Raw genomic sequence first — 27,375 nt, 5'->3', positions numbered from 1 at the left:
TTGAAAAAATTACGCACTTTGAAAAAAATTTTCAAAGTGCGTTAATTTTTGGGACCAGGTTAACGCACTTTGAAAAAAATTTTTTTTTTTCAAAGTGCGTTAATATCGACCATATTAACGCACTTTGAAAAAAAATTCTGCATGGCTTAGTCAATATTCCTACAAATCTCAGGTATGATAAATTATCATTTGAACCTGATTTGATACTTTTTGTCCCCCGCTTGAAAAGTGGGGGATATTAATTTGGGTTTATCTGTACGTCCGTCCGTCTAGCTGTCCGTCCATCCGTCTTTCTGTAACGCTTTCGTTTCCACACGATATCTCGACAACCCTTTGAGCTTTTGCAATGAAATTTAACAGAATCCTTGTGGCCTTAGGAAGACCCCTTTTGAATTTGTGGTCAAAAGGTCAAGATTCAAGGGCGTAAAGAACTACGAAGGATAGTATTATTCTTCCGCCTATCTCTAAGTCAATTCTCAAAAGTTAACATATTGGAATGATTATTAAAATTTTTATAGATATTCATATGAATTTTCATAAAACTTTACTTATTTGGGATATCAAAGAGAGATAACTCTATAATTTTGGCAAAACTTGTGTTTTTCACTATAGAAATCAACGGAAAACTGAAAATATTTTTAAAACATCTCCCCCCCCCCCCCCCCCGTGAAACAAAAATTCCTTATTTACAGGTAATATGGACTGTCATTTTACAAATTTATGCCAAAGCTTTTTGTGTTTCACGGGGGGGGGGCATATGTTTATAGACAAAACACGAAAAAAAAAATGCTTATTTTTCACCAATTTTAAAGCTATTTAATACTAAATTATTGTATTTTATTAATTTATATATGCTTTATTTATTTGCGTAAAACATGAGAAAAGATATTAGATACATGTTATCATATTTATGATTATTTCAAAATATGGCGATTCTTGAAAGTTCATCACTATATCCCATCATACGTTGCGAGGGGATAATACTGTTGTCTATTTCTAAAATATAAGTCTAATTCCTTTTGTTTCATGAAAATTTTTTCAAAGTGCGTTAAATGTTTACATGGTGTAAAATTATGATGTACAGTCTTAACGCACTTTGAAAAATTTTTTCAAAGTGCGTTGATTTGGTCCCAAATTCAACGCACTTTGAAAAAATTTTTCAAAGTGCGTTAACCTGGTCCCAAAAATTAACGCACTTTGAAAAATTTTTTCAAAGTGCGTAATTTTTCAAAGTGCGTTGTAACAATGCATATTTAAATTTTACAATTCGTTGTGGTCATGAATTCATTGGTCTCTCCATGCCTCGAAAACTACGAAAATTAAACCCAACGAAAATAAAACCCCTCGAGAATTAGTGATTTTACAGTATAGAGTACAACAGATATTGACTGGATTAGACTGTTCCTATGCAAATTTCCACCCCTCAATAATATTAAAATTTATAACTGATGGTTTACACATTTTAAAAATGTAGAATTTGCATTTTTCAGATTACAATCAACATTTTCAATAAATCACATGTTCAGTCACGAAAGTATGCTAAAAACGATCGGAAAATAATAAGTTTTTGTTTCAACAGAGAAACTGTGTACGTCAAATCGACATATCGAAGATTCATGCCAAATACAAGTAGTTATGTGGGTACCAATGGCGCCCCGTTATTCTATAGTAGACCAATTTTTTTATTCTTATGAATTTGTGTAAAATGATATATGTGAAAAGAAGAAAATGTTATACTTGCTGAGGCCTTCAACTTTAGATACAGGCACGTAGCACGTGGGGGGGGGGGCGCAGGGGGGCCTGCCTCCCCCTCACATTTTTTCTCAACATTACTTTTACTATTGGAAATGTTCAGTGATCGAAAGGCTGGTTGCCCCTCCCCCACCCACCCCACTTTATACTACAGGAAAGTGATTTAAGGGAAATGTAGTGTTGAATATGACAAATGGGTACTGAGAGAAGTTGACATTGAAAACAGTTGGTCTCTAACATGGACATGGACTTTTGAGCTTGAATACTGTTCTTTATCTCCATATATTTCATTGAATACAGTACGTAAATAAATTGCATTTTTGACATATTGTTCACATAACTATCATGCACGTGAATATAATCCGTACAAAAGTAAGCTATATATCGGAGCAGATATATACCACCATACAAATAAAACTCCGCTATCTAGAAAGTAGAATTGCATTTTACAATATTTGACATGCAAATGAAATGTGATGAGATGTTTTGCAGGAAAATATGGGGTTCATGGCAAATGTCTGATTTATATATACGAATAGTATGAATAAGTGTTTATGAATTTAGTATATTATGAATATAAGACTATAATGAAAAAGACTATAATGAAAAAATATAAAGGTATATTATAGCGTTTGAAGTATAATTATACTCAAAAGTACAATCTAAAAAATACAAATCAGGAGTAGAACAAACACATACCTATTTTGTCAAATTGAATTTAAATAAATAAATAATTAAAAAATCAGAGTATGGGAATAACAGCCTGACAATTTATATAAAAACCTCAATGTACATTTCACTAAATGAAAGAATAACTTTGCCGACTCAGTGATTATTCTTGTTTTATCAATTTATTTCTCTTTGGCTTGTGTCGTTTCAGAAAGTGTTCTCACGTAGAGTGTGCTCCTGCTTGTCGAATTAACTGGGTAGACAAAACCCCATACGCAGGTGATAAGCAAAATAAATATTGCTATATGTGACTGAAGTTGACCATTGAAAAGTTGAAATCACGTTTATCTTAAAGTTTTGATGTTGTGTTACATTATTTTGGGTCTTTTTCTAGTAAAATATCCAAATATGAAACACACGCTTTAAAATATCAAATGCATATGGGGTATATAACTGTCGCTCAGTTGATTCGTTATGCAAGGGAATGTTGTTTGTGTGAAAAATATCTAAAACGAGGCAAGTTATTGTTAAAGGGGTTGATAAAACAAGGATATGAACGACTCTTTTGAAGTTTTTATGGTCGACACGACCTTGTCAACAATGCAAACCTATCATTAAGTCAAATGCTGACTGATGTTTTTGAAACTAATTGTCAGGCAATTACTCACGCCATTTCTACTGATTTCATAATTATCATATTCTCCTGTAAACCTGTACAGTCATGTTTGTATTATTTTGTTTGAACTGATGAGCTATGTTACAACGCACTTTGAAAAATTACGCACTTTGAAAAAATTTTTCAAAGTGCGTTAAATTTGGGACCAAGCTATAACGCACTTTGAAAAAATTAATTTTTTTTCAAAGTGCGTTGATATCGACCATATTGACGCACTTTGAAAAAAAATGTAGATTGATCAATATTCTTACAAATAATCGGTATGATAAATAACAGATCCTGGATGGATGACTTTTTTATGATGAACTCACTTCAGAACCTGAGAAGTTGACGTTTTAAACATTTGAGGTTTTGATAAAATAAAAGGGAAAAGGGTCTTGAAAAAAAGAGTGACGATTGTTTAAGATCATTAATTCGTTTCTTTCTTTTCTTTAAATTCTAGTCTTTGATAAGTATATGTAAAGGTGTAAAGGGGGCACTAACAGTGGACATCTTAAAGCAACTTAGCATTTATCATAATAAAAAGGGGGCAATTTGATTGTTCAAAACAATGAAAAATTCTTTCTCTCTCATACGTTTTACTGTACTTCAATATTTCTAGTTTTCATCTGTTTTAATTAACTCATTTAATATTGAAAGTTTTCAACGTCATAACAATTAGGTAAATACATAGAGAATATTACATTCTAAAATCCATATCATATGTCATATCAGCCCGAGTGGCCCCATATCAGCCCGAGGGCCGAAGGCCCGAGGGCTGATATGGGGCCCGAGGGTTGATGTGACATATGATATGGATTTTAGTATGTAGTATTCTATTTATCATATATTTAAAATACTTAATATGCGAATTCACATATGGTCGTTGAAGAATGCTTGTGCTTGTTAGTGACATTTTTCTTTAAAATTTAATAGAGCCAACTATTAGGTAACTGGAAAAAAATTAAGACCACAAATGTTGTTAAAGAATAATTTTATATGAATATTTAAATTAAATCAAGTAAATTAACTTTTAAACTTAATACAAACGTTACTTCCGGTTTGATATGGATTTTCGGCCCGCCGGTCCGATACGTGATATGGCTTTTCGGACTGGTCCGTGATATGGGGTATTGTGACGTCACCCGTATCACACCGTGCAGAATCGGTGTATTTACTACTAAGTATATGATAAATAATTATATAAATGTTTTGAGTATAGCATAGACATCGAGACCGGGCAATGGGCCAGGGGAGGAGGGGCTTAGCCCCCCAATTATTCTGGAAAGATATATACATCGTATAAGCATTGAAAATGCAGCTTACCCTTTTTGGGTTTATTGCTCCCCTCCCCCGTTTGTTACCGACACTTATGTATTCAAAAGATAAAGATTTGGATTGAGGAATCTTATACCTGTCTTCTCCTTTTTCGACGGGAGTTAATCAATTCATAAGTTTTTTGAAAGATAAAAAACAAATAAAATCTTTCCATTACTAAAATATGATTTAATTTTTTTTTTCAAAGTGCGTTAAGTGTCTCCATGGTAAAATATATTGATGTAGACTCTTAACGCAGTTTTAAAAAATTTTCAAAGTGCGTTGAGTTGGTCCCAGATTTAACGCACTTTGAAAAAAATTTTCAAAGTGCGTTGATTTTGTCCCAATTTTAACGCACTTTGAAATTTTTTTTCAAAGTGCGTAATTTTTTCAAAGTGCGTTGCCACAGAGCTATAAAGCTCAAAGTCAATAAAGAACTTGAACTTGAGATTTCCTTTCCTTCTTATTGATCATAATAAGAAACACATGGAGGTTGTGACCGGTCCGCACAGAAGGCTCACTCCTCCGTGGCATCTAATCCCACCTCTGTTGTTTTTATTTATTGGTCCATGTTTGCTCTGCCCCCGAATTGTATTGTTTAAATCAATGGATTTTGATCTTGAATCCTATTAGCTATCTTCATGTTTCCTTGTACATGTTACTGAGTATTACACAAATTGTAAATTAATTAATTAAATTATAGTTTGTTTAACAGATAATTATTTCATTCATGTGTTGTTACACGTCTAAGTAACGCTGTTTTGTGCGAAATTTGAATAAAAAAATCACCGCATTACAATGCGGATGAAACAATATCCGACAGGGGGGTGTCCACACAGAGATAAAGAATAATGATCCTTCTCAGAATTTGCTAAAACAGTACAAACTATGAGTGAGTAACTCTGAAAACAGAGCACCCAATGTATACATCCTCTGTCTATCGGTCACATCCACAATCAGTCCGAAATTTTATATGCACGACGTTCTCCAGGCTTTTTTTTTTCTTGGATATTTTGATATTTTACTCGTCAGACAAGTAAAAAAACTGGAAAACGTCAGATATTTCGGACTTACATATCGTGCACTGCCTTCCGTGACCGGTAAACAGGTCAGTATACAGATAAATCCGCCGGGGGAGGGAGGGGGCATAATAAACTGACAAATGTCACAGTCAAACTTGGTGGGTTTTTTTTTAACCAAAACATAAATAAATAATTTTAACCAAAACATAAATAAATAATTTTAACCAAAACATAAATAAATAATTTTAACCAAAACATAAATAAATAATTTTGATAAATAAACAATTCATCCAAACATCCTTATTTATTAAATCGTCGTTTTTCTTCCTCTGGATAAATTCTTTCCAATTCATTTAATTGTAAAGTGGTCAATATTTGTTCGAAGGTTATAAAATTATCCAGTTTACGTTATTTTTACTTAGGTATTTGAATTTTTATAAATCCAGAGTTAGAGGACCCCATATTCCCAACCCCCTCTAAATCATGCAATGAATGACTTTCAAAAGTTATTTCCATTAGAAGGTGTCCCGAAAATGGTAGAGCTGGATTCTAGGTATTTTTTCTAAATTATTTTTTAAAATAATAAATTTGCTCAAGTTAGACAAGCTTTTTAGAAAATCTGAAAATTATCTGTATTAAATAGATAATATGAAAAGATGTGTTAAAAACAGAATCGGAAAAAAATGTTAGATTTTGACATCTTGACACAAGTCTGCGTGCGAATACGAATATGCAGAGTACGACCTGATGGTGAGTGCGAACACCGGAAGTAATGACGTAGAGGCGAGAAAAGAAGAAACACCTTTCCTTTTTTTAAAAATGGTAAAATCTAGGTTTATTTGGGGGAGAATATATGTTCTTTTTAAAAATATATTCATGAACTTGATTTTTTGTGAACATTTATTTCGAGTTTCAAAACTTGTAAGTGATTTAGCTCATAGAGCTTGAAAAATGAATAGGTCCAGCACATTCTATTGATTTTTATCAGATTTATGTAGCTTTTCCAAATATGACCTTTGGGGTGCATATACGGTAATACTGCATATAGTTCTTTGTATAATTACTTTTTTCTCAACTAATTATGAAATTTTGATGTATTACAGATGCAGTTTATGTTACTGTTTAGTCGGCAGGGAAAGCTAAGACTACAGAAATGGTATACTGCACACCCAGATAAAGTAAAGAAGAAAATTACCAGAGAATTGGTGGCCATGGTCTTGTCTCGCAAACCCAAAATGTGTAGCTTCTTGGAGTGGAAAGATCTCAAAATTGTGTACAAAAAGTATCTGATATTAATGCAATGACTGTTGCATGCTAGATGGGTTTAAATTCTGCAGTTTACAAGGATAAGATCGTCCTACAAATTCATTCATGATTGTTGCATACTAGATGGGTTTAAATTCTGCAGTTTACAAGGATAAGATTGTCCTACGAATTCATTCATGAATTCAGTATATCGATTGCACCACTTTTAACAGGAAAGGGTGATTTTAAAGTTGTACTTCAGTATATCTTATATCTATTATTTAGCTCACTTCCGCCAAAGGATCAAGTGATCTTCTCTGATCAATGAGTTTCCAGCTTCATCAGTTGTCTATAAACTATTTTTCATTTTCAACCTGTCTTCTAAAGAACCAAATGGCAAATTTTAACCAAACCTGCTATAAAATATATATGTGTGAAAATGATTCATGTTTGCTCAATGACATTGTCTTCATTAAATTGTGTAAATTCAAGTTTATGAGCCATGTGGCCTCTTGTATAAATATTTTTGATGTTAGAAGTTAACTAATGATCATAAGGTAAATCAAAGTACTGAAAGTACTGGGAAGCGCTAAGCATGGTTCAACTGAACCCGCCTCTTGATCGCCTTGACTGTTACGTTAAATAAAACCGAGTGTTTACAAGTTTTGTTACTTTATTAATAAAGTCTTAAAAAATGAAAAAAAAATTAACAAAGTGTTGCATAATGGATTCAGGTTTCTGCGATAAAATTGAATTTATTTCAATATTGCAGTCCGATTATTTTCCTTCTGACTTACCTCATTTCAGACCAGGTATTAAACTCTACATTAGCTGGAAAGTTTTCTTTGTTGTTTTTTTTTTTTTTTTTTTTGGAGGGGGGGTGAAAAATTTTGAATACAAAAAAAAAAATGTTGCTGATATCCTTCTCTTGAATGTAAAGTAGAGAACACAACCCTTTTAATGAAATTTTGAACAATGTATAATTCTCCTTTCAAGAATATGAAGAATATTATTCGTACTAAAATTCAAAATTGGCTGCAGGCGACTTTATTTGTTATCATCGACCGCAGGGGTGATCTGTCTATTGTGTTTGAAAGTGTACAGGGAGAAATGAGATATTATTTTTTATTTGTTCATCTTTAATTAGCTCACCTGAGCCGAAGGCTCAAGTGATCTATTCTGATCAAAATTTGTCCGTCGTCTGTCGTCGTTGTCGTAAACTTTTCACATTTTCATCTTCTTCTCAAGAACCACTGGGCCAATTTCAACCAAACTTGCCACAAAGTATCCTTGGGTGAAGGGGATTCAAGTTTGTTAAAATGAAGGGCCAAGACCTGTTCAAAGGGGAGATAATTATGAATTAGTGAAAAATTAACGCCATTTTTAGCTCTACTGGTCAGAGACCAGAAGAGCTTATGCGATAGTAATGCGTCCGGCGTCCGTCTGTCTGTAAACAATTTTTCAAAACGCTACTCCTCCTACAATTTTAGTCTGATTTCAGTATTACTTGGCACACAAGTAGACTACACTAAGATACATAGAATAGTGCATCGGTTTTTAATTTCTATGAACGGTGTTGCCATGGTGACTAAAAATAGAATTTTCTGTGAAATTCCTGAAAAACGCTACTCCTACTACAGTTTTGGTCTGATTTCAATATAACTTGGCACACAAGTAGACTACACTAAGATACAAAGAATAGTGCATGGGTTTTTGATTTCGATGAACGGTGTTGCCATGGTTACTAAAAATAGAATTTTCTGTGAAATTCCTGAAAAATGCTACTCTTTCTACAGTTTTGGTCTGATTTCAATATAACATGGCACACAAGTAGACTACACTAAGATACATAGAATAGTGCATCGGTTTTTGATTTCGATGAACGGTGTTGCCATGGTTACTAAAAATAGAATTTTCTGTGAAATTCCTTTAAAATGCTACTCCTTCTACAGTTTTGGTCTGATTACAATATAACTTGGCACACAAGTAGACTACACTAAGATACATAGAATAGTGCATCGGTTTTTGATTTCGATGAACGGTGTTGCCATGGTGACTAAAAATAGAATTTTCTGTGAAATTCGTTAAAAACGCTACTCCTTCTACAGTTCTGGTCTGATTTCAATATAACTTGGCACACAAGTAGACTACACTAAGATACAAAGAATAGTGCATCGGTTTTTGATTTCGATGAACGATGTTGCCATGGTTACTAAAAATAGAATTTTCTGTGAAATTCCTGAAAAATGCTACTCTTTCTACAGTTTTGGTCTGATTTCAATATAACATGGCACACAAGTAGACTACACTAAGATACATAGAATAGTGCATCGGTTTTGATTTCGATGAACAGTGTTGCCATGGTTACTAAAAATAGAAATTTCTTTGAAAATCGTTTTAAACGCTATTCTTCCTACAGTTTTGGTCTGATTACAATATAACTTGGTAAAGATCTGAAGTAGACTACACTGAGATACACAAATTAGTGCATCGGTTTTTGATTTCAATGAACGGTGTTGCCATGGTTACTAAAAATAGAATTTTCTGTGAAATTCCTTTAAAACACTACTCATTCTACAGTTTTGGTCTGATTTCAATTTAACTTGGCACACAAGTAGACTACACTAAGATACATAGAATAGTGCATCGGTTTTTGATTTTGATGAACTGTGTTACCATGGTTACTAAAAATAGAATTTTCTGTGAAATTCTTTTAAAACGCTACTCCTTCTACAGTTTTAGTTTGATTTCAAAATAAGTTGGCACACAAGTAGACTACACAAAGATACATAAAATGGTGCAATGGTTTTTGATAAGTACAAAGCTACAGTCTCGACAGAGACTTCTGGTTAAAAAATCTTCTCAAGAACCACTGGGCCATGAAAGATGAAACTTATGTGGAATCATTCTCAGGTAGTGTAGATTCAATTTTGTTCAAATCATGACCCCCGGGGTAGGACGGGGCCACAATTTTGTTTTGACACTTGAATAATATGATAACAATATTTTTTCAATATTTCAAATTTATTGTGATACCAATCCAACCTCGTGCAGCATGTTGCTATCATCATGTAACAAAAATCCCCGAAGACTTTATAATTGTGGACACGCCACCCCCCCCCCTCCCCCCCTCGATATAATCAACCCCAGGGCTTGTTGGACATTTTTTTTCACAAATTATATTTATTACACTTATCATCATGTGTACAATATGAAGGGGGATTCTGTACCTGTGATCCTTCATCTCTGACTCTCACACACATGAATTATAATTCATTTTTAACGAAATTTTAAAAAAAATAAGGCTTGGCCATTCTGTTTCTCGTGTTATATCTGAAGCAGAATTGACAATATTTCTTTTTAAAATAAAAATGTACAACCACAAACTCTTCTACTTAGAAAAAAATATCACATTCAAATTCGTTCCTATTTTTCTTGAACTCATTTTGGCGAAAATACTTTAAAATGCTTCAGTTTTTTAACACCCAATCGTTCAGTGAAATGGATTTTTTTGCATCAAAATATTTTGTTACAGATAAAAACTACAAAACAAGTATAGACTCTAATATATAAATGCATTCAAGTTTGTACTGCTAAAGGATAATTTGATGCTGTTAAATCATTATAATTGATTGCCCTCTGTGTAATGCAAGTGTGAAAATAAAAATCCTGATCGTTTGTATAAGATTTACATTGTTTGAAATAAAGGCCTATGCAGAAGAGGGCGTGAAAAAATATGTAATGGAACTACAAAATGTACACAGTACAGTTAAGGTGCGCAATGGAAATATCGACTAAATTTTGTATTTAAAAATGTATTCGTAATCGGGATGGCGATTATTTTTAGTACATTATTTATATCGGATAATTGTAATTATGATTAATAACTACATATCGAGGACGATTATATTTTATATTTAGACTAGTCACGTGATGCGGCAGTTACGCGATTTTAGCACATTGACTTGAAGTATTGATGATACATATAAATGTCACCAGTGCAAGGGCATACCCATGATAAATTTCCAAGTTTAGTATATAAATATTTTCAACGCATATTGTAGTTTCTAAAAAGTGCTGCGATCCTGTCTATATTCTGCAATTTCATTGTTAAAATTATACTTGTATGACCGAATGCTATATTTTTTGCTGGTCAGCGGCATGAAATATTGATATAAATAAATTGTTTTTAAGATTTCATCAGGATCGCAGCACTTTTCAGATACCTTAATAGTTCTATAGTTGAAATGTAAAAGCTTACTTTGATCCATAGAGTGTATGCCCTTGCACTAGATCGATTTATTAAGACCCCCCACATTACCCTTCGATGTACTTGCATACAAATATACGGCAGTGTTAATTAAATACGTAATGTACAGAAAATATATTAATAAAATAGCGAAGAAGACATTAAATTCAAGTTATTGGCCCATAGAATATCTGTAAATAATATTTTATTTAATTAGAAAGTACATATTTTGTTGAGAATATATTACTTGATCTGTGTCTCACTGCATTCAAACTACGTCACGTTGTAAGAAATGACGTCATATCGACAAGTGTTTTGCGATCAGTGACTTGTTTATAACTTGTCATGTGGGATTTAACTAACGACAAAACAACACGCAGTAGTAAGTTTTTATGTAGTTTGATGATTTCTTACTGGTTAAATTAGCAGATAAACTCATTTTGTGGCATTTTAAAGAAATGTTGTATGACGTATATTGTGTATGATGTCATAGTCAAGTTTTCCCGTACAAATTAGGCTCCGCCTCCTTTTTGTAACCTTAACTGTGCTGCGTAGATACAAATTAGATATAGAAGCTAGTTTAATAAATAAATTTTTATGGAATTATACTTCTAAAAGATTTAATTCAAATTTAAATATTTAATACTCATTGAAATTTTAAGCTTAATGAGACTTAAATACATGTGCGCATAAATCTTTTTTCGGTACTTGTATCAATATATAAACATGAATGGTCATTTAGTTTTTCGAATTAATTACCACTACAGAGATTACATGTACAAAATTTGTGACATAATGAGTGTTTGCCACTTTACTTATTAATACGCACCATATTGCTATATTGTTCAGAGATAAGAACCGCCCTTATAACCTAACGCAGGATTTCCGTACATATTAATATCGACTATACTAATTAACACCTATTATGATAACTCCTACACTAAAGTAGCGGACAGAGGGTCGGGGATTGTTAGACGACTCAGTAGAGTTATATAACTTACTCAGCGGCGCTATATAATGTATCACTCCGCGTAATATAGTTCGTCATTTTGAGAACATAATATACAACATTAAAATATATAATTTATATAGAATCACCTTTAAAAAGAACCATATTACACCACAGAGATAATTTAGGTCAACAATAGTAGTCCTTGCAAAGGCATTATAGAACCCATTTGTTAACATAACTATCATTATTTATAGAGGGCGCGTCAGGGGTGCGTTCAAGATCTTAGTGCTAGATGGATATTAAGTACAGATACGAAATTTAAACAAGAATAGCAGCCACGTAAAGAATATACATTATAAATATTTATGCTAAGTTTGAAATCCTTATATATATCCTACTTGGATAACACTTTGCATCACGCGACATGCTGTATATACCGGTACTAACTGAAGGAATGTTCTTCATCTAATCGTCAAGTCTCGTGACATACATTCAATGTTTGCATGCTTTTTCCGTATACATCAGTTATAAATGTAATGATTGTATAATAGAATTTATTTTAACATCTTATGGGAAGACGAGCTGTCTTTTCAAAACAACTGGGTATGTAGCATATATTAAACTACGTGTAAGTTTACTAGCAACTATGGTATTGAATGCAGCCCTGATATATGCGGTCGGTAGAGGGCGTTGAATAAAAGATCGTGAAAATCTGAAGACCTCCTATAAATCGCTTGCGCATGCGCGCTTAGCGCTTAAAAATTGACACATATGTCACCTTGCTCATTTGCTGTCTCCTACAGATATGCTAGTTTGTACTTTTGCTGTGCAATAGAGGCAGAAGACAATGAACTCCTCACCTTAGAAATCATTCACAGATATGTAGAGCTACTGGATAAGTACTTTGGAAGTGTAAGTACATGTAGTAAAGACAACTTACAGCTACACATTTCATAGTTTTATTGTGTAAGTATAATACAAGGTATCTAATTCTAAACTCATGATGGAAGTATAAGGTAAGCTCACTAAGCCATTTAATTTGGAGTTTGATATTTTGTGTTCTTTAATATTATACTTAAGGTAAACTTTTAGTGCAGAAACAAGTGCTTTTGAACTACATGAATAATTACAGAAAAAAAACTGAGAAAAATTTATTTTGTTGGATTATTTCTCTCTGCAACTTTGTACTACAAATATCTTTTTGTATTTTTACTTAAGTTTTGCTGAACCAAATATTTTGTAAATAATCAATAAATTTGCAATAGGTTTATTTTAAGATCTTTTAAAACCCCTGATTTTTTTGAAAGGGGGGTCAAATACAGTACATATTAAGTTAAAAATAACCAAGGAATGGCCTTTGTTTTCTAGGTCTGTGAGCTAGACATCATCTTTAATTTTGAGAAGGCATACTTTATGTTAGATGAGCTCCTGCTGGGCGGAGAGGTTCAGGAAACGAGTAAAAAGAACGTCCTAAAAGCCATCGCTGCTCAGGATCTCCTACAAGAGGTGAGTCATGTTCTCATAATACAGCTCATAATGGTGTACCATAGAACGTGGGTCGTGTTCTCATAGTACAGCTCATAATGGTGTACCATAGAATGTGGGTCATGTTCTCATAATACAGCTCATAATGGTGTACCATAGAATGTGGGTCCTGTTCTCATAATACAGCTCATAATGGTGTACCATAGAATGTGGGTCCTGTTCTCATAATACAGCTCATAATGGTGTACCATAGAATGTGGGTCATGTTCTCATAGTACAGCTCATAATGGTGTACCATAGAATGTGGGTCGTGTTCTCATAATACAGATTGTATTGTTAATGGTGTACCATAGAATGTGAGTCAAGCTTGACTACAGTCAGCATATTTCATACCTATCCAGTCAGCTAATGTTTACATTTCTTAGGATGTATTTTGTAAATTCTATCACAAATTAGCTGAAACTGTTATGTAGATCTTTATTTTTCTGTAAGTCATAAGCAGGTACATGTATATCACACTCTTATCATAGTCATAGCACACATGGCTGGTCTTGGTCAAGAGAAAGCTACTCTTCATGTTAGTATTCTGCAATTATTCACTGTTATGTTTAAATTTTATAAAAAGTTTGACACAATCCATAAAAAAAATATAGTTTATAGTTTTACCATATAGATCTCTAGTTTATAGTTTGACCATATAAATCTCTTGCAAAACTGTGACACAACAATAAAGACAAAGCAATCTCTACCTAGTAGATATGTAGTATCATTTTATTTTTCCCCACACTTAGCAGTCAGACCAGAGATGGCATGCTCTAAATCGTTCATTTCAAGATCTTTAAACATCTGTTCAGACAATTATCAATTCATGCCTGTTTCAGTATGTAGCAAACTTTTCTTGTATTGATAAGACATTTTAGTCATTTTTAAACACCTCACATAGAAAAACAAACTTTTTTCCATTATACACTGTACAATCTAGACATGGAGAGCATCTCATATATTTTCAATCATATTTAAGCCCTAATTTGGTGTAATAAACTGTGAGTTCCCATGTACATGTATTTTAAAGGTATGTAAATATCTTTTCATAATGTTTAAAAGTTAGGTTTTAGCCAAAAATTCAATTTTCGCAGTTGTCCTTTTGTTCTTTTGATTTTCTCAAAGCGTCAATGAGGACTTATTGAAAAGTTAAAGAATGTATATCTCAAAAATTCCATTTGTAATCTTATGTCTGAATCACATGTCTACTTTCATTTCATTGGAGTTATGCAGTGCAATGTAGCCTTGGAATTAGATAGATATTGTATGAAATTGATTTGATATTCTGTATGTTAACATTTTACAAACAATATATTGCATGTCTTTTATTGTAACAAGTGCATGCTTGATTGTTTTTTTAAGGTCAAGATCTAGTAAATGAAGGGTGCCTACAGATTTATCAAATTTGAGAAGTAAATTCCTTTAATGATGCTTTGCAACTTTAGCTTGGTCAAATAAGGTGTTTCGGGGCATAATTTGTAGGTAAACAAGATGAAAAACTGTATTTTAAACTTTCATTTTCAATGAAAAATTAGGAAAACCAGTCATGAATATGGGAGTTTTTTTCATATTCGACAAAGGAAATGTATCCAGATTGCCTACAGTCTCACAGAAAACGATAATTAGTATGTTCATGGCCTCTTCTTTAAACCAATATCAAATTTAATATAGGTATCCGGTTTACTTTTCATATGATTTCAAATTGAATGTCATGAAAATACCTATTTTCTACATAATTCTGCTAAAGCCGTAAAGTACGGGAAAAAAGAAAGTTAAAATTGATTATGACGTCATAATGTATCTAGCACCAAAAAGCTAGTCTGAAGTTATTTACTAGATCTTGACCTTAACCACAGTCACAGGATATGATTAGATTACAATACTTTAGATACTGGTACATGTTCTGTTATTTATGCATTTGAAGCCCTTTGGAACTAATTTTTGATTTAAGATCTATTCCAGTAAGTTTTAGAATTGTCTACTGATAAAGGAAGATTTAATCCAAGAAGAGTAATTAAGATTATTACATAAAGTCATTTTGTATGTAGTACCAATGATGTATAATCTACCCTTTGTTTTACTTCAAAGGTTTATTTGGAAAATAATTTATCGACATCCATTTGAAATACGAGCATGCATGTTAACAGCAGTAGGTGATGTAATAACTGATTCCCCATTGTAAATGCTAGGTTTCTCACTGTAACTTTTAGGTCCCCCCTCCATTTTAGTGTTGCTGCTAGAAGTTAGTTTTCTCTCTTCACACATAACCCACAGAAAACTGCTTATCACGGTAAAGTCTGAAGTACACATGTCCATAAAAAAAATCAAAATTTGGTAAATATTGGGGTAAGGGGTGGGGGAGCAAGTGATTGGAAATTTCTTCTTAGAAAAAAGGGTAGGATGTAAAATGCAGTTTGTAATACCTTTGTAAACAAACTGCCTTTTGAAAAAGTACATGACCTTGACTTATTTCTGGACTCAGTTTTGTTAAGGAGACTGCAAGAAAAAGGGTACTTATTTTAATTTAACCAAGCTTTAGAAATTTTTCTGTTGAATAAATTTCTATGTACAAATGTAGATTGATATTCTTATTGTGAAATGCCAAATTCATTTTCTTGTAAGGTTGATGAGTTTCTAGATGATGGTAAGTCTGTATGACTATAGCTGAAAGCTGTAACTACAAATGATATTCAAGATGAAAACATGTACATACATATAACTAAACTAATAGAATTCACGACAGTAGCTAATGAATAACTCAAAATTCTAGACTTTCATGGTAAATTTAGAGAGGAAAGAATCAATCTGAATAAAATCAGATCCTTTCATCCGTTCACACAAGATCAGTACACAAGAGTAGCAATCTATGTGAGCGGATCAAAGGATCTGGTTTTAATCAGATTTGAAATAATGACAATGTTTGCTGAAGTTTATTGCATTAACATAACTTGTGATTCAAAAAGAGGTTTGTATTTTTCTTAAAGAATTAAGCAAGCGTTTGTTTGTGTCTTCAGTGGGAGGGGGAAGGGTTTAGGATGTCAATATCCATTCCTGATGGAATATGATAATTTCCTTGTTATATACCTTTACCATGAAACCAAGTATAAATTTTTAGTGTGACAAAGGCACATTCAGTAAATGGAAATATGTAAAGCAGCTTACTTATATCACCTATTCCAAGAAATAAAAATTCTGACATTTAAGGATATACGATCCTCAGCCAGGAAGGATAACTCTTTAATTTATAATTTAATTCAAAAAGTCTTAAAATAAAGCTTGAAATTGAAATTTTTTCATGCAACAATTTTCATTTTATGTCTCTACTTATGATTCAATGTTCTTTAAAGTTTTAACAATCGGTATTAAAAACGTTGACATTTGTACCTCATAAAACTAAGTAAAACTTGCACATTTAAAAAAAATCAAATTTCTTTTAATTTAGCCTTAGTTACCAATGTTTATAAGCATGATTTGAAATTAGAAGTGATTTACGGTGTTTTCTTTGACACGGAACACTTCATACACCTTGCCTTATGAAACGATGGAAGTAAGTAGGAGAAAGTGAAGTACCAAATAAGTGTAAAATTCATGCAATTTTCTTTAAAAGCCTGGATACCTACGATTTTTATTCCTAAAATGTATTTCTTGGTCAATTATCAATTCAAAAATATGCAGTAGGTAGTTCAAATTGCATTTCCTGAAAAATTATTTGAGATTTACTAATTTTCCCTATATGATATGATTAAATTTAAAGATGAAGTTTAAAGAAACACTGTGGGTAAATACATTTTAATTTGAGAATTTAGAGACATCTTTGTGAGTATTTTCAATTACTCAATGCCTGATTTTTAGAACCTGAGGATCGGATAACCTTAATATATAATTAACATACAATATATATGTACACTTAGTAGTTTTCTATTACTGCCAGCTATTTTTTGTTTCATTGATTTAGAACAAGCAGTGAAATCATGAGAATAAGTTGTCAAAGTGTAGACCATCATCTGAGATATTGATATTTTTATTTAAAACTAAACGTTGTGTTTTTTATCAAACAATTGTATATGTTTTGTATTAAAGGATGAGGCTTTTGAAACAGCCCTGAAAGAGCATGGTCTCTACTAGTGACGAAAAAAACGGTAGAATTTTATGTCATAACTTTTTTCCTGCAGTCTCTTTGCATGATAATGGCGTCTGACTGTGACTTTGGTTCCCAGACTGTGTCCTGTACGCCCCCCTCTCACTCCAGACTGAGCTACATAATGTCAATCCATAGACATTGTCTGTGTTAAAGTGTGGAGAAAATCTGTCATGTCTTCTAATCATGGAAGCTCAAAAATAAGGAAACAAATGCTTGATTTTACACACAAATCTTGTAACAAAAGCATTTACTCTCAGTGTGCATGTGCTTCTTGAATATTAACAGTTATTAATGTTGTGACATTGCTTTTAAGTGTATGCTTTTATATCAGTCTGATTAAAATCAAACCTTCACTAGCTCTTTTTATGACAAACAAAATAAAAAGGAGCTAGTAAAGGTTTGATTTTAATCAGACTGGCTTTTATATATAATAAAGACAGAAGTTGTGAAGCTCTTACTATAACAGGATTTGATCACCAGAAATCTGTACATGTATACATGACTGTTGTTATGTGCCATTCTTTGCGTGTCGGTATGAAATCTGACATTATTTCTAATGCATGTTGTAATGTATTGTACCTATATAGTTTCTTTGGTCCCCTGTGTGACTCGTGTGATCTTTAATTTGTTTTATAGGCCACAGACAATAAAAATTTTATATTTTTAACATCCTCTTCATTAGTCATTTTTAGCTGCAAGCAGAACTTTCCAAAGCATCTTCAAGATATTGAAATGAAGGTTCAGAACCTTTACTAAGCTAAAATTATTTACAAAGAAAATAATTGTTTATTGTTAATTGTTTATAAACAATTGTTTATATTTAGTAAAGAGTTTTTAAAAGAATGTAAGACCACTTCAATTTAGTTTCTTGGATGAGGGAGGGAGCGATAAAATAATAATATTATTACTTTTTTGTAGGCCATATTTTAGACAGAAAATGAAAAGAATTTGAGCAAGAATTATATATTTTCCCACTGAACACTTTTTTACCTATTTGTAGAGTAAGCAAATTAAAAATACAAATATAGTCTAGGAGTGGAAATAGAACAGAAATCAGCACAGAATTTCTCGGATGCAGGAAATTGAAATTAATTTTATTTGTAGTTTTGTTTACAAGCGCATAGGTCAAACAAGCAAAAATTTATTTAGAATTGGTGAAGCCTAACAGGAAAAGAAAAAAAATTATTTCTGGACCTGGAGTAGAAACTGTGACAGCTGTGAATATGGTCCAGATTTATTTTGAAATGTACATATTGATCAGAAATAAGTCAAATAACAATAACCACTGACATTGTCTACTATAAGCTTGTACTTTTGTCAATTTTTAAAGACATATTTGATTTCATGTTCTCAAAACTAACCTACCATCACATCCTTAATTTTACTTTTCAATGAACAACAAAAGTCACTTAGTTCATATACAAATTTAAAATATCTCTCTACCGCTTTTGACAGCTATTCATCGTATATTATCTTTGTTAAATGAACATGTTACAAATTTGTGTCAGTAGGAAACTATATCTTTGAGAAACAATTTACATACATAATATACAATTTTTTAAAATATACTAGTAATATAGATACCATCTCTAGTCTGGCTCTTGTAGTTGTACAGTACTCCTGTCACCCACCTCTAACACCTTTAGATAAGATCAATTTTCATAGTTACACATATGTATTGGTAGGACTTTACAGTCAAATATTAATTATATTTCAGTCTTTCAGCTCATTTTGATATCCAATGTATTCATTACATTACTGAGAATTATTACATTGCATATTTCACATGTTGTTGTTTAGAGTTGGCAATCTTTTTACTGAAAATTTCCAAATGAAATCCATAACATTACAAAAAGCAAACCCCTTCTTTAACATCCCATTGTACATGTTGTAGTGAATCAGAGTATTATACACCTCATGCTTTTGACCTAGTAGAGAATGGTTTCTATATGATATTCCTTAATGTAATTCATTACATTTACAATATATATCCTCCTTTCTTAAATGCCCTAATTGTAATTGTTTACATTATGTGTGCTAAATATAATTGATTACATAATGTCTCCTAAATGTAAGAGATTACATTATGTGCCCTAAATGCAAGTGGTTATAATATGTGTCCTAATGTAATTTATTACATTTACAATTTATGTTTTGATAACAGTTACCGTTTAAGTGGAAATTTTAGCGAGATGCAAATTTAGCGATTTGTCCTTAAAAACTTTTACATGTAAATATATTTTTAGCGAGATGTTATTTTAGCGATTTTAAAATGCACATTAAAGAAGCTTTTACAAATAAAACACAATTAATTTTTAGTGATATTCAATTTTAGCGATCTCGGCACTCTCACTAATAATGCCAAATTAAAATTAAATCCTCGCTAAAAATTCTACTTATACAGTATATAAGTAAATGATAACAGTTTTACATATGATATCCTCCTTTTGTCCTGAATCTAATTGATTACACTTATATATATGATGTCCTCCTTTAGTCCTGAATGTAATCGATTACACTTTTATATACAATGTCCTCCTTTGGTCCTGAATGTAATCGATTACACTTTTATATACAATGTCTTCCTTTGGCCCTGAATCTAATTGATTACACTTTTATATATGATGTCCTCCTTTGGTCCTGAATGTAATTGATTACACATTATATATGATGTCCTCCTTTGGTCCTGAATGTAATTGATTACACTTTTATATGATGTCCTCCTTTGGTCCTGAATGTAATTGATTACACTTTTATATGATGTCCTCCTTTCGTCCCTAGGAAGAGACTCCTCAGGGCTTCTTTGAGGACCATGGTCTCGGTTGATTGAGCAGCTGCATGCGCATGACAATGGTAGTCAAATGGAGGTGGAGAATTTAACGGTTATGGACGATTTACTAACATTTTACCTGCTTCTGGTTTACATTGTATCGCATCATCCATGACCTCGACCATTACCTGTATAATAATTCTGTGTATAATGTGTGTGTTAAACATGTGTAACATTTAACCAAAGGTGCAACATGGCATAAGGATTTATAGTTGAAAACAATTTTAGGTGCATGAATTGTAAAATAAGGTATAATATAGCATTGATCAGTGCATGAATTTGTGAGGATTGTTATTTAAAAAAAGAATTCCAAAATACATTTTATGTATGTAACAATGATAAAAAGGAGGTAGTGCTTAAAATGAATGTTTTCTCATCATGTAGTGCTTATTTATTTCTGGATTAATAATTCAACTGTTGAAAAGTAACATTTACCATGAGAGTGAACCAAGAAAAAATGGCTTTGAACTAGAATTTTTTAAAGCTGCACTCTTACACTGCTACACTCTCTCTATTAAATCAAGGTGCTCCAGCAATTCATAAAATTAAAAATCTGTGTTTAAGGCAAGCATTGCTTTGTTCTACGGCACCAGCTTAGCAAGTCATCACTCAACACACTGGTAAATGGTTCATTTTTAATCAAATTAAAAGCTTTGTACAGCAGCTATCAAAATTTCAGAGTGTAACAAAAATCTGATTTGAATCAGATCGGCCCATTTTTATACTAACATCAAATAACAGAGTTCACTTTCATTGTAAATGTTCTTCAAGAGTTTTTATTTTGTAAAATACTGATGTGGAATTGGTATTGTGAAATTTATAAATAAATCTTAAATCGATTTTTTCCTGAATTCTATTTCTAGTACTAGAGGGTGTGGTACAGATACAGTCAAATCCTGTTATGTAAGAGTTATGAAATGCTATATATCCAGGCAGATTTTGTCCCTATTTTTAGGTCACCTGAGTAAATTCAGGTGACCTATTGCTATCCATTTTCGTCTGTCGTGTGTGTTTTTTTTTTAACATTTGAACATTTTCAGCTTGTTCCCTGCAACCGCTCAACCAATTTTGACCAATTTGGCACAAAGCATCTATGGGTGAAGGGGAACAAAAATTGTGACTTTCATGTTCCCTGCCTCCTTGGGGCATTAGGGGAGGGGCAAAAACCACTAAAATTAATGCAATCTTCAAAAATCTTCTTCTTAATACTCCAGAACAACAAGCAGTCAAATTGTTGGAATGATCATAATCAGTCCTCTACAAAAATTGTGAAATTCTTGGCCCCAGGGTCAGGGGTTCTAATGCTAGGGCGGGGCTCAATAGATTATATAGCGAAAATGCATTGTTTCTTTGAAAATCCTTGTCTGTATTCCTGGGCATTAAAATAAACTAACCAAGTATGTAGTTATGTAGAATAAGGCTGTGTCTTCCAAAATTGTGAATTTCATGGCCCCAGGATAAGGGGTTCTGGTGTTAGGGTCCGGCTTTATTGATTATATAGTGAAAATGCATAAAATCTTTTAAAATCTTCTTCTCTGCTCCTGGGTATCATATAAATTAACCTAGAACATAGTTATAGTGAGCAATTATGTCTCTTCCAAAATTGTGAATTTCATGGCCCCTGAGTCGGGGGTTCTGATGGGGGGGGGTCTATTGATTATATAGTAAAAATACATTAAATCTTTAATAATCTTCCTCTCAGCTCCTGGGTATTTAATAAACAAACCAAGTACATTGTTATGTTGAATAAGGCTGCCTCTTCCAAAATTGTGAATTTCATGGCCCCATGTAGGGGTTCCGGTGTTAGGCGGGGCTCTATTGATTATATAGTGAAAATGCATAAATTCTTTAAAAATCTCTGCTCCTGGATATTAAACCAATGAACTATGTACATAGTTATGATGAGGAAGGATGCTTCTTCCAAATTTGTGGATTTCAGGGCCCCTGGGTCAGGAGTTCTGGGGTTAGGGCTGGGCTCTAATGATTATACATGTATAGTGAAAATGCATGAATTCTCTGAAAATATTTTTCTTTGCTCCTTGGTATTATGCCATTGATGGAAGTATATATTTATGATGAAGAAAGATACCTCTTTCAAAATGGTTAATTTAAAAGCTTGGGGGAGGGGGTTTGGGGGACTTAGTCTGAAAATAAATTAGTGCTTTGAAATCTGCTCTTTGGTATTAATCAACTATTTAGGATAAAATTTCCAGAATTTTGAAATATGTGGCCCCAGGGTCAGTGGTTCCTGTGGTGTGGGGTGCATAACTGGTGGTTATATAGTGCAAATATATTTTCTCTTTATTACTTTGATCTACATCTGGGTACCTGGTACATGTATCAAGTAACCAAAGTAAGCATGATAATTGTGTAATTCTGATAAACAATGTTGCCTCTTTTAAAATTGTGAATTTCATGGCTTCTGGTTTTGAAAAAACACAAACCAAATTCAATTGTTGGAAAAGTTGTTACATGATATTCAGGTGACCTATAAGGCCCTTGGGCCTCTTGTTTTTTTATGACTTAAAAATAAAAGAAGACAGACAAATCCATGTAAAACAACTATGCCTCTGGGTGAATTCAAAGCAATCTAAATTTTTCTGTACGTGAAACAGAAAAAGAAAAACAATCTTGCTTCTGCCAATTCAGATGTGTTTACGTAACAGACAACAATAAAATCACATGACACATGAATGAACCATGATTAAACTAGAGGTACTGTGAGCAATGAGCTCACTAAATGATACCCCCGCCTCCCATATGAATATTATGGGAATGTCCATGTTTTGTTGTTGGAAACCCAAAATATGTGTTGGATCAAAAAGTAAAATAGGATGTGCACAATGGCAATGTGTAATAAAGATTCTGTAAAAGTTTCATCAAATTTCATTCAGTGGTATGAGGGGAGTTGCGGATAAGAGATGGGTACCCCAAAGCCTTAGAGACAGACAGACGGATGGATGTACAGCTAGACGGACAGACGGACATACCAATTACTATATACCCTCCTGCTTGTCAAGTGGGGGGTATAACAATGTTATAAAATAACTACCGAAATTCCAATCTATCGGATATATATTATTCAATATTTTTTTTAAACAAAATATATAATTGCAGTGCATTTACGAACTCTACATGAGTTTTTATTCCAAAATAATGGCATAAATCCTATACTGGTTGACAGAAGAGTGAAAGTATGTATTTTATAATGCAATATGTATTTATTTTATCGAATATTCGAATACTCCTATCGAATATTCAAATATCAGTTATTGACAATTTTGACATCCCTACAAAAAATGTCATAATTAAATTCAATATAAAATCAAAGGTCTAACTATTGGTTTGAATTAAGTCAACTGAAATATGACCCAGTAATAGTTATACTTGTATTTGCTGACATGGTCATTATAATAAACATATAATTTACAAAATGCTAATGTTAAAGGAGGTTGTTAAAAGTCCCTGTAGCATCAACTTACATGTCAGTGGCCTGCCTGGGTGTAAAAAGGAGAATCAGCTCTTAAGTATCAATTAAGTTAGGAGATGTAAACACCATATCCTGGTGATACATGTAGCAGGATATTACTTCACAAATAAGAAAGTTAACTATGGTAAAATTAAAATCATCTTGTTTGTCAAAGTGTAGTTGTTAGTTGGCTTAATTATTATCTATAGTCAGTTAAACATCCAGGTATGGAACAAATGTGGCAGACTCTGTTGTGTATTAAATTTTAAATCAACTGGGGTATATGGAATCAACATATGAATTTCAAAAAGACTGTTGTCATTGATTATGGAATAAAAAAGGAGTTTAAATTAAAAATGCTTAGGGAATTGCCAAATGTTTTAGGTAAAATATAATCAAAACTATGAAAAATATAAGTAAATGTAATAGGTATCGGTCAATATTTCTGGCCAGACATGACAGATTTAATAATTGACCAACTAAAGGGCAGTGAAGGCCTCCACTTCCAAACTCTGTGATGACGAGCTACAGGTAATTTCAGGATTATTTACTTGAAAAGTTATCTCTCTTGTCAGATGGTCGGTCCCCCTTCAAGTCATAAATAATTGTCAATGGCTGGTTATTTTATTCATTCGCTACTTAGGAAAGATGAACATCTGTTAAGCTTGGATAATATTTGAGGTAACATAAAGAAGTACGATAAGCTTCACAGGCACTTGTTCTGTATATGGGGTCAGAAAAAGTAGGGGGTGTCCTATATAGGAAACAAGCACCTGTGATAAGTTTGTCTTGTTTATTTGATAGGAATCTGAGGAACCCAAGAGTCTACTGGAGGAGATGGGATTTGTTTCTGGTTCATAGGATTATAGACCTCCTACTGGTTCTGGTTCATAGGCTTACTGACCTTCTTACTGGTTCTGGTTCATAGGCTTATGAACAAACCTCTCACTGGTTCCAGTATAGATTGTAAACAACACTGCCACTGCGTGATGGAAGTGGAAGGCTGTTGATGAAAAATATTAATTTCTTTCAGTAACACTTCGTATCAAAATCAAAGAATTGTTTATAATGCATTTATACATTAATAGAGCTATATATAGCCATTAAATCAAATAAATCATTGCATTTTTAACATTTATATTTTAAAAAAATTATTGTTCAACATATTAATAAGATGAATATTAAATAGTATTAAAAAGTTTCTTTTCAGTAATTTTGATTGCTGCTGTTCAATTTTTGCTATAGACCACTACTAATTATTATTTTATGACTAAAGGATGACTGCTCTTAATGCCAGGTTTGGGGTCTCTTTCAGTAACTTGTTGCTTTTATACTGCATAGGTATCTTAATCTAATTTCATTTTTGTACTGTAAATTAGAATCCCGTCAAATTTGAACATTCAAAATTGTACCTCTGGTATTAGAACAGACAGACAGACTATACGGAAAAATTGTGGTCAGAAAAACTCACTTGAGCTTTCAGCTCTGGTGAGCTAATAAACATGCTTATTTTGAGAGTTTATTTTGTTGCAAATTCGGCATGACCTTGTAAGTGCAGTCATCCTTTATTGATTGTAAATATTTTGATATTTTTAAGAAATTGTTAATATTTATATATATGTGTTTATACAATTATACCAGTTGTTAAAATTAATTAAAATGTACTTAAATAACAATTTTCTTCAATTATTTTAATGTAAACAAGATGTGTTTGTGGCAAACAGCATGGTCTGCCCCCAAAGGATTGGCATCTTACAAAGGTAAAAGTTTTCTATGGGTCAAACTCTAGTCAAGGTCAAAATATCAAAAAAGTTTATACATACTGAATGGTCATGTCACAATGCAATCAAACTCCAAAGGTCAAGGTTAAAAGGTAAAAAATGTTGGTACCCAAATGAAGAGGTTGTTACAAAGAATACATCTGTGAAATATGAAGGCTCTACTTTTAACTGTTCAAAAGTTATGGCAAAGGTTAATTTTTTTTAAAAATGGGTCAAACTCTAAGGTCAAGGTCAAAATATCAAAAAAGTTTATACATACTGAATGGTCATGTCACAATGATTGTGTATGAATACACGTGTGAAGTATGAATGCTGTAGCTTCAACTGCTCAAAAGTTATAATGGCCAGGTTAAAGTATGCTTGGTACCCAAAGAAAGGTCTTGTCAAAAGAAATACACCTCTTAAACATGAAAACCATAGCCCAGCCCACTAAAAAGTTATTTGCAAGGTTAAAGTTTTTGTGGAGAAACAGACAGCTAGCTTAACGAATGGACAAGACAAAAACTATATATTTCCGTAACTTTGTTTATGAGGGCATAAAAATATCAATTATAGTTAAATCATTAAATACAAAGAAGATTGAGGGTGGAAGAGCTGTAGATGAACAAGGGGAAAAAAGTTCCTCTTAAAATCAACTGGAGTCTTTCTGACTTTCGTTTTTGTCTTTTGGACCTCAAAATGAATAGGAATTTTTTTTTCTATATCCTCTTTTCCATATGTTTACCTTTTCTGCAGAACAGCCAAGCATATTGATATTGAAACATTTTTATGATTCAAGTCTGGTTAATCTGTTATTTGTACAGAGATCGACAGCTATCATATTTAAATTATAATAAAATGAAATTCAGCATTAATCACTAGAAACTGTCTCATCGTGTTTAGAATGAACTTTTTTTATTGAAATTATTTGCTTCTGATGAACCTATATTAGTATAATAATATATATAAGCAAAAAAATGTCATAATGTACACAGCTGTTTACATAACAAATTTTTTTATAATAAGAGCTCTCATTAGTTTTATTAATCATTGTATTTAGAATGAACTTTTTTATTGAAATTACTCTTTGACAACTGATATTAGTATAATAACAGATATAAACAAAAAATTAGATGTTTATAACAAATTTTTAGAGAGACCTAATTAAATATTTGTAAAAATGGAAAAATAACTTTGAAATTTTTTAGCTGAAACTGTGTCCATGTCCCTTTAAATTTTGTGATGAATAACTAGTTGGCTAAGGAAACTCAAGTGAGCATTGTGGCCCACAGACCTTGTTTTCAAATCAGCTAAAAACAGTACCCTTGCTGCTTACCATTTTATAAAAATATAGTAAGGTAGTTTCAGTGGTTGGGAATTTATGTGCCAGCAGGCAGGATGAGGTGAAGTGAGGCGAGTTCCAATTGCTGAGTAATGATGTAATATACATGTGTTTGTAAAGCTTAGGGGACAGGAGACATATTTTACAGGGCTCACTGAAGTATTAATACAGGTCATTTAAGGGAGAAGACAGGTGAACTTATCAGGTATAGTTTTCTATCCAGCAAGATATCAGTTAGAAAATGGAATTAACTTTTTAATAGCTTTACATATAATTACAACGATACTTCCTGAAATGTAAACTGGACTGGACTAATCGTGTTAACACCTAGTCGTTCAGACTTTGTCTCATAAATTTCATGTGATTTATAAACACTTTTTGTTAAATGCAGTTTATTTTCATAAATGTTGACAATGCTTTATTCAGGTAAAAAACAAACATAATA

At 32.4% G+C, this 27,375-nt stretch overlaps 1 protein-coding gene across 3 annotated transcripts; it reads left to right on the top strand.

Annotated features, from left to right (window-relative positions):
- The first annotated feature begins 6,193 nt into the window (after positions 1-6,193).
- Positions 6,194-25,504, top strand: LOC134237634 (AP-1 complex subunit sigma-2-like). Of its 3 annotated transcripts, none has more exons than XM_062719771.1 (5): positions 6,194-6,237; positions 6,519-6,697; positions 12,665-12,773; positions 13,230-13,367; positions 17,469-17,607. In XM_062719771.1, the coding sequence occupies exons 1-5, from the start codon at positions 6,235-6,237 to the stop codon at positions 17,511-17,513; spliced, it is 474 nt and encodes a 157-aa protein (XP_062575755.1). In that variant the 5' UTR covers positions 6,194-6,234; the 3' UTR covers positions 17,514-17,607. The 3 variants fall into 3 exon arrangements, with proteins under 3 accessions (XP_062575755.1, XP_062575753.1, XP_062575754.1); XM_062719769.1 differs by lacking the exon at positions 17,469-17,607 and adding an exon at positions 24,633-25,504 and having other exon boundaries at positions 6,197-6,237; XM_062719770.1 differs by lacking the exon at positions 17,469-17,607 and adding an exon at positions 20,311-21,199 and having other exon boundaries at positions 6,218-6,237.
- Positions 25,505-27,375: the final 1,871 nt, after the last annotated feature.

Source organism: Saccostrea cucullata, unplaced genomic scaffold, assembly GCF_032062105.1.
Source record: "Saccostrea cucullata isolate Sc308-1 unplaced genomic scaffold, CSIRO_AGI_Scuc_v1 ctg347, whole genome shotgun sequence".
Lineage (NCBI taxonomy): Eukaryota > Metazoa > Mollusca > Bivalvia > Ostreida > Ostreidae > Saccostrea > Saccostrea cuccullata.
Note: the sequence above shows the minus strand (reverse complement) of the source record. Positions and strands in the feature narration are given on the sequence as shown.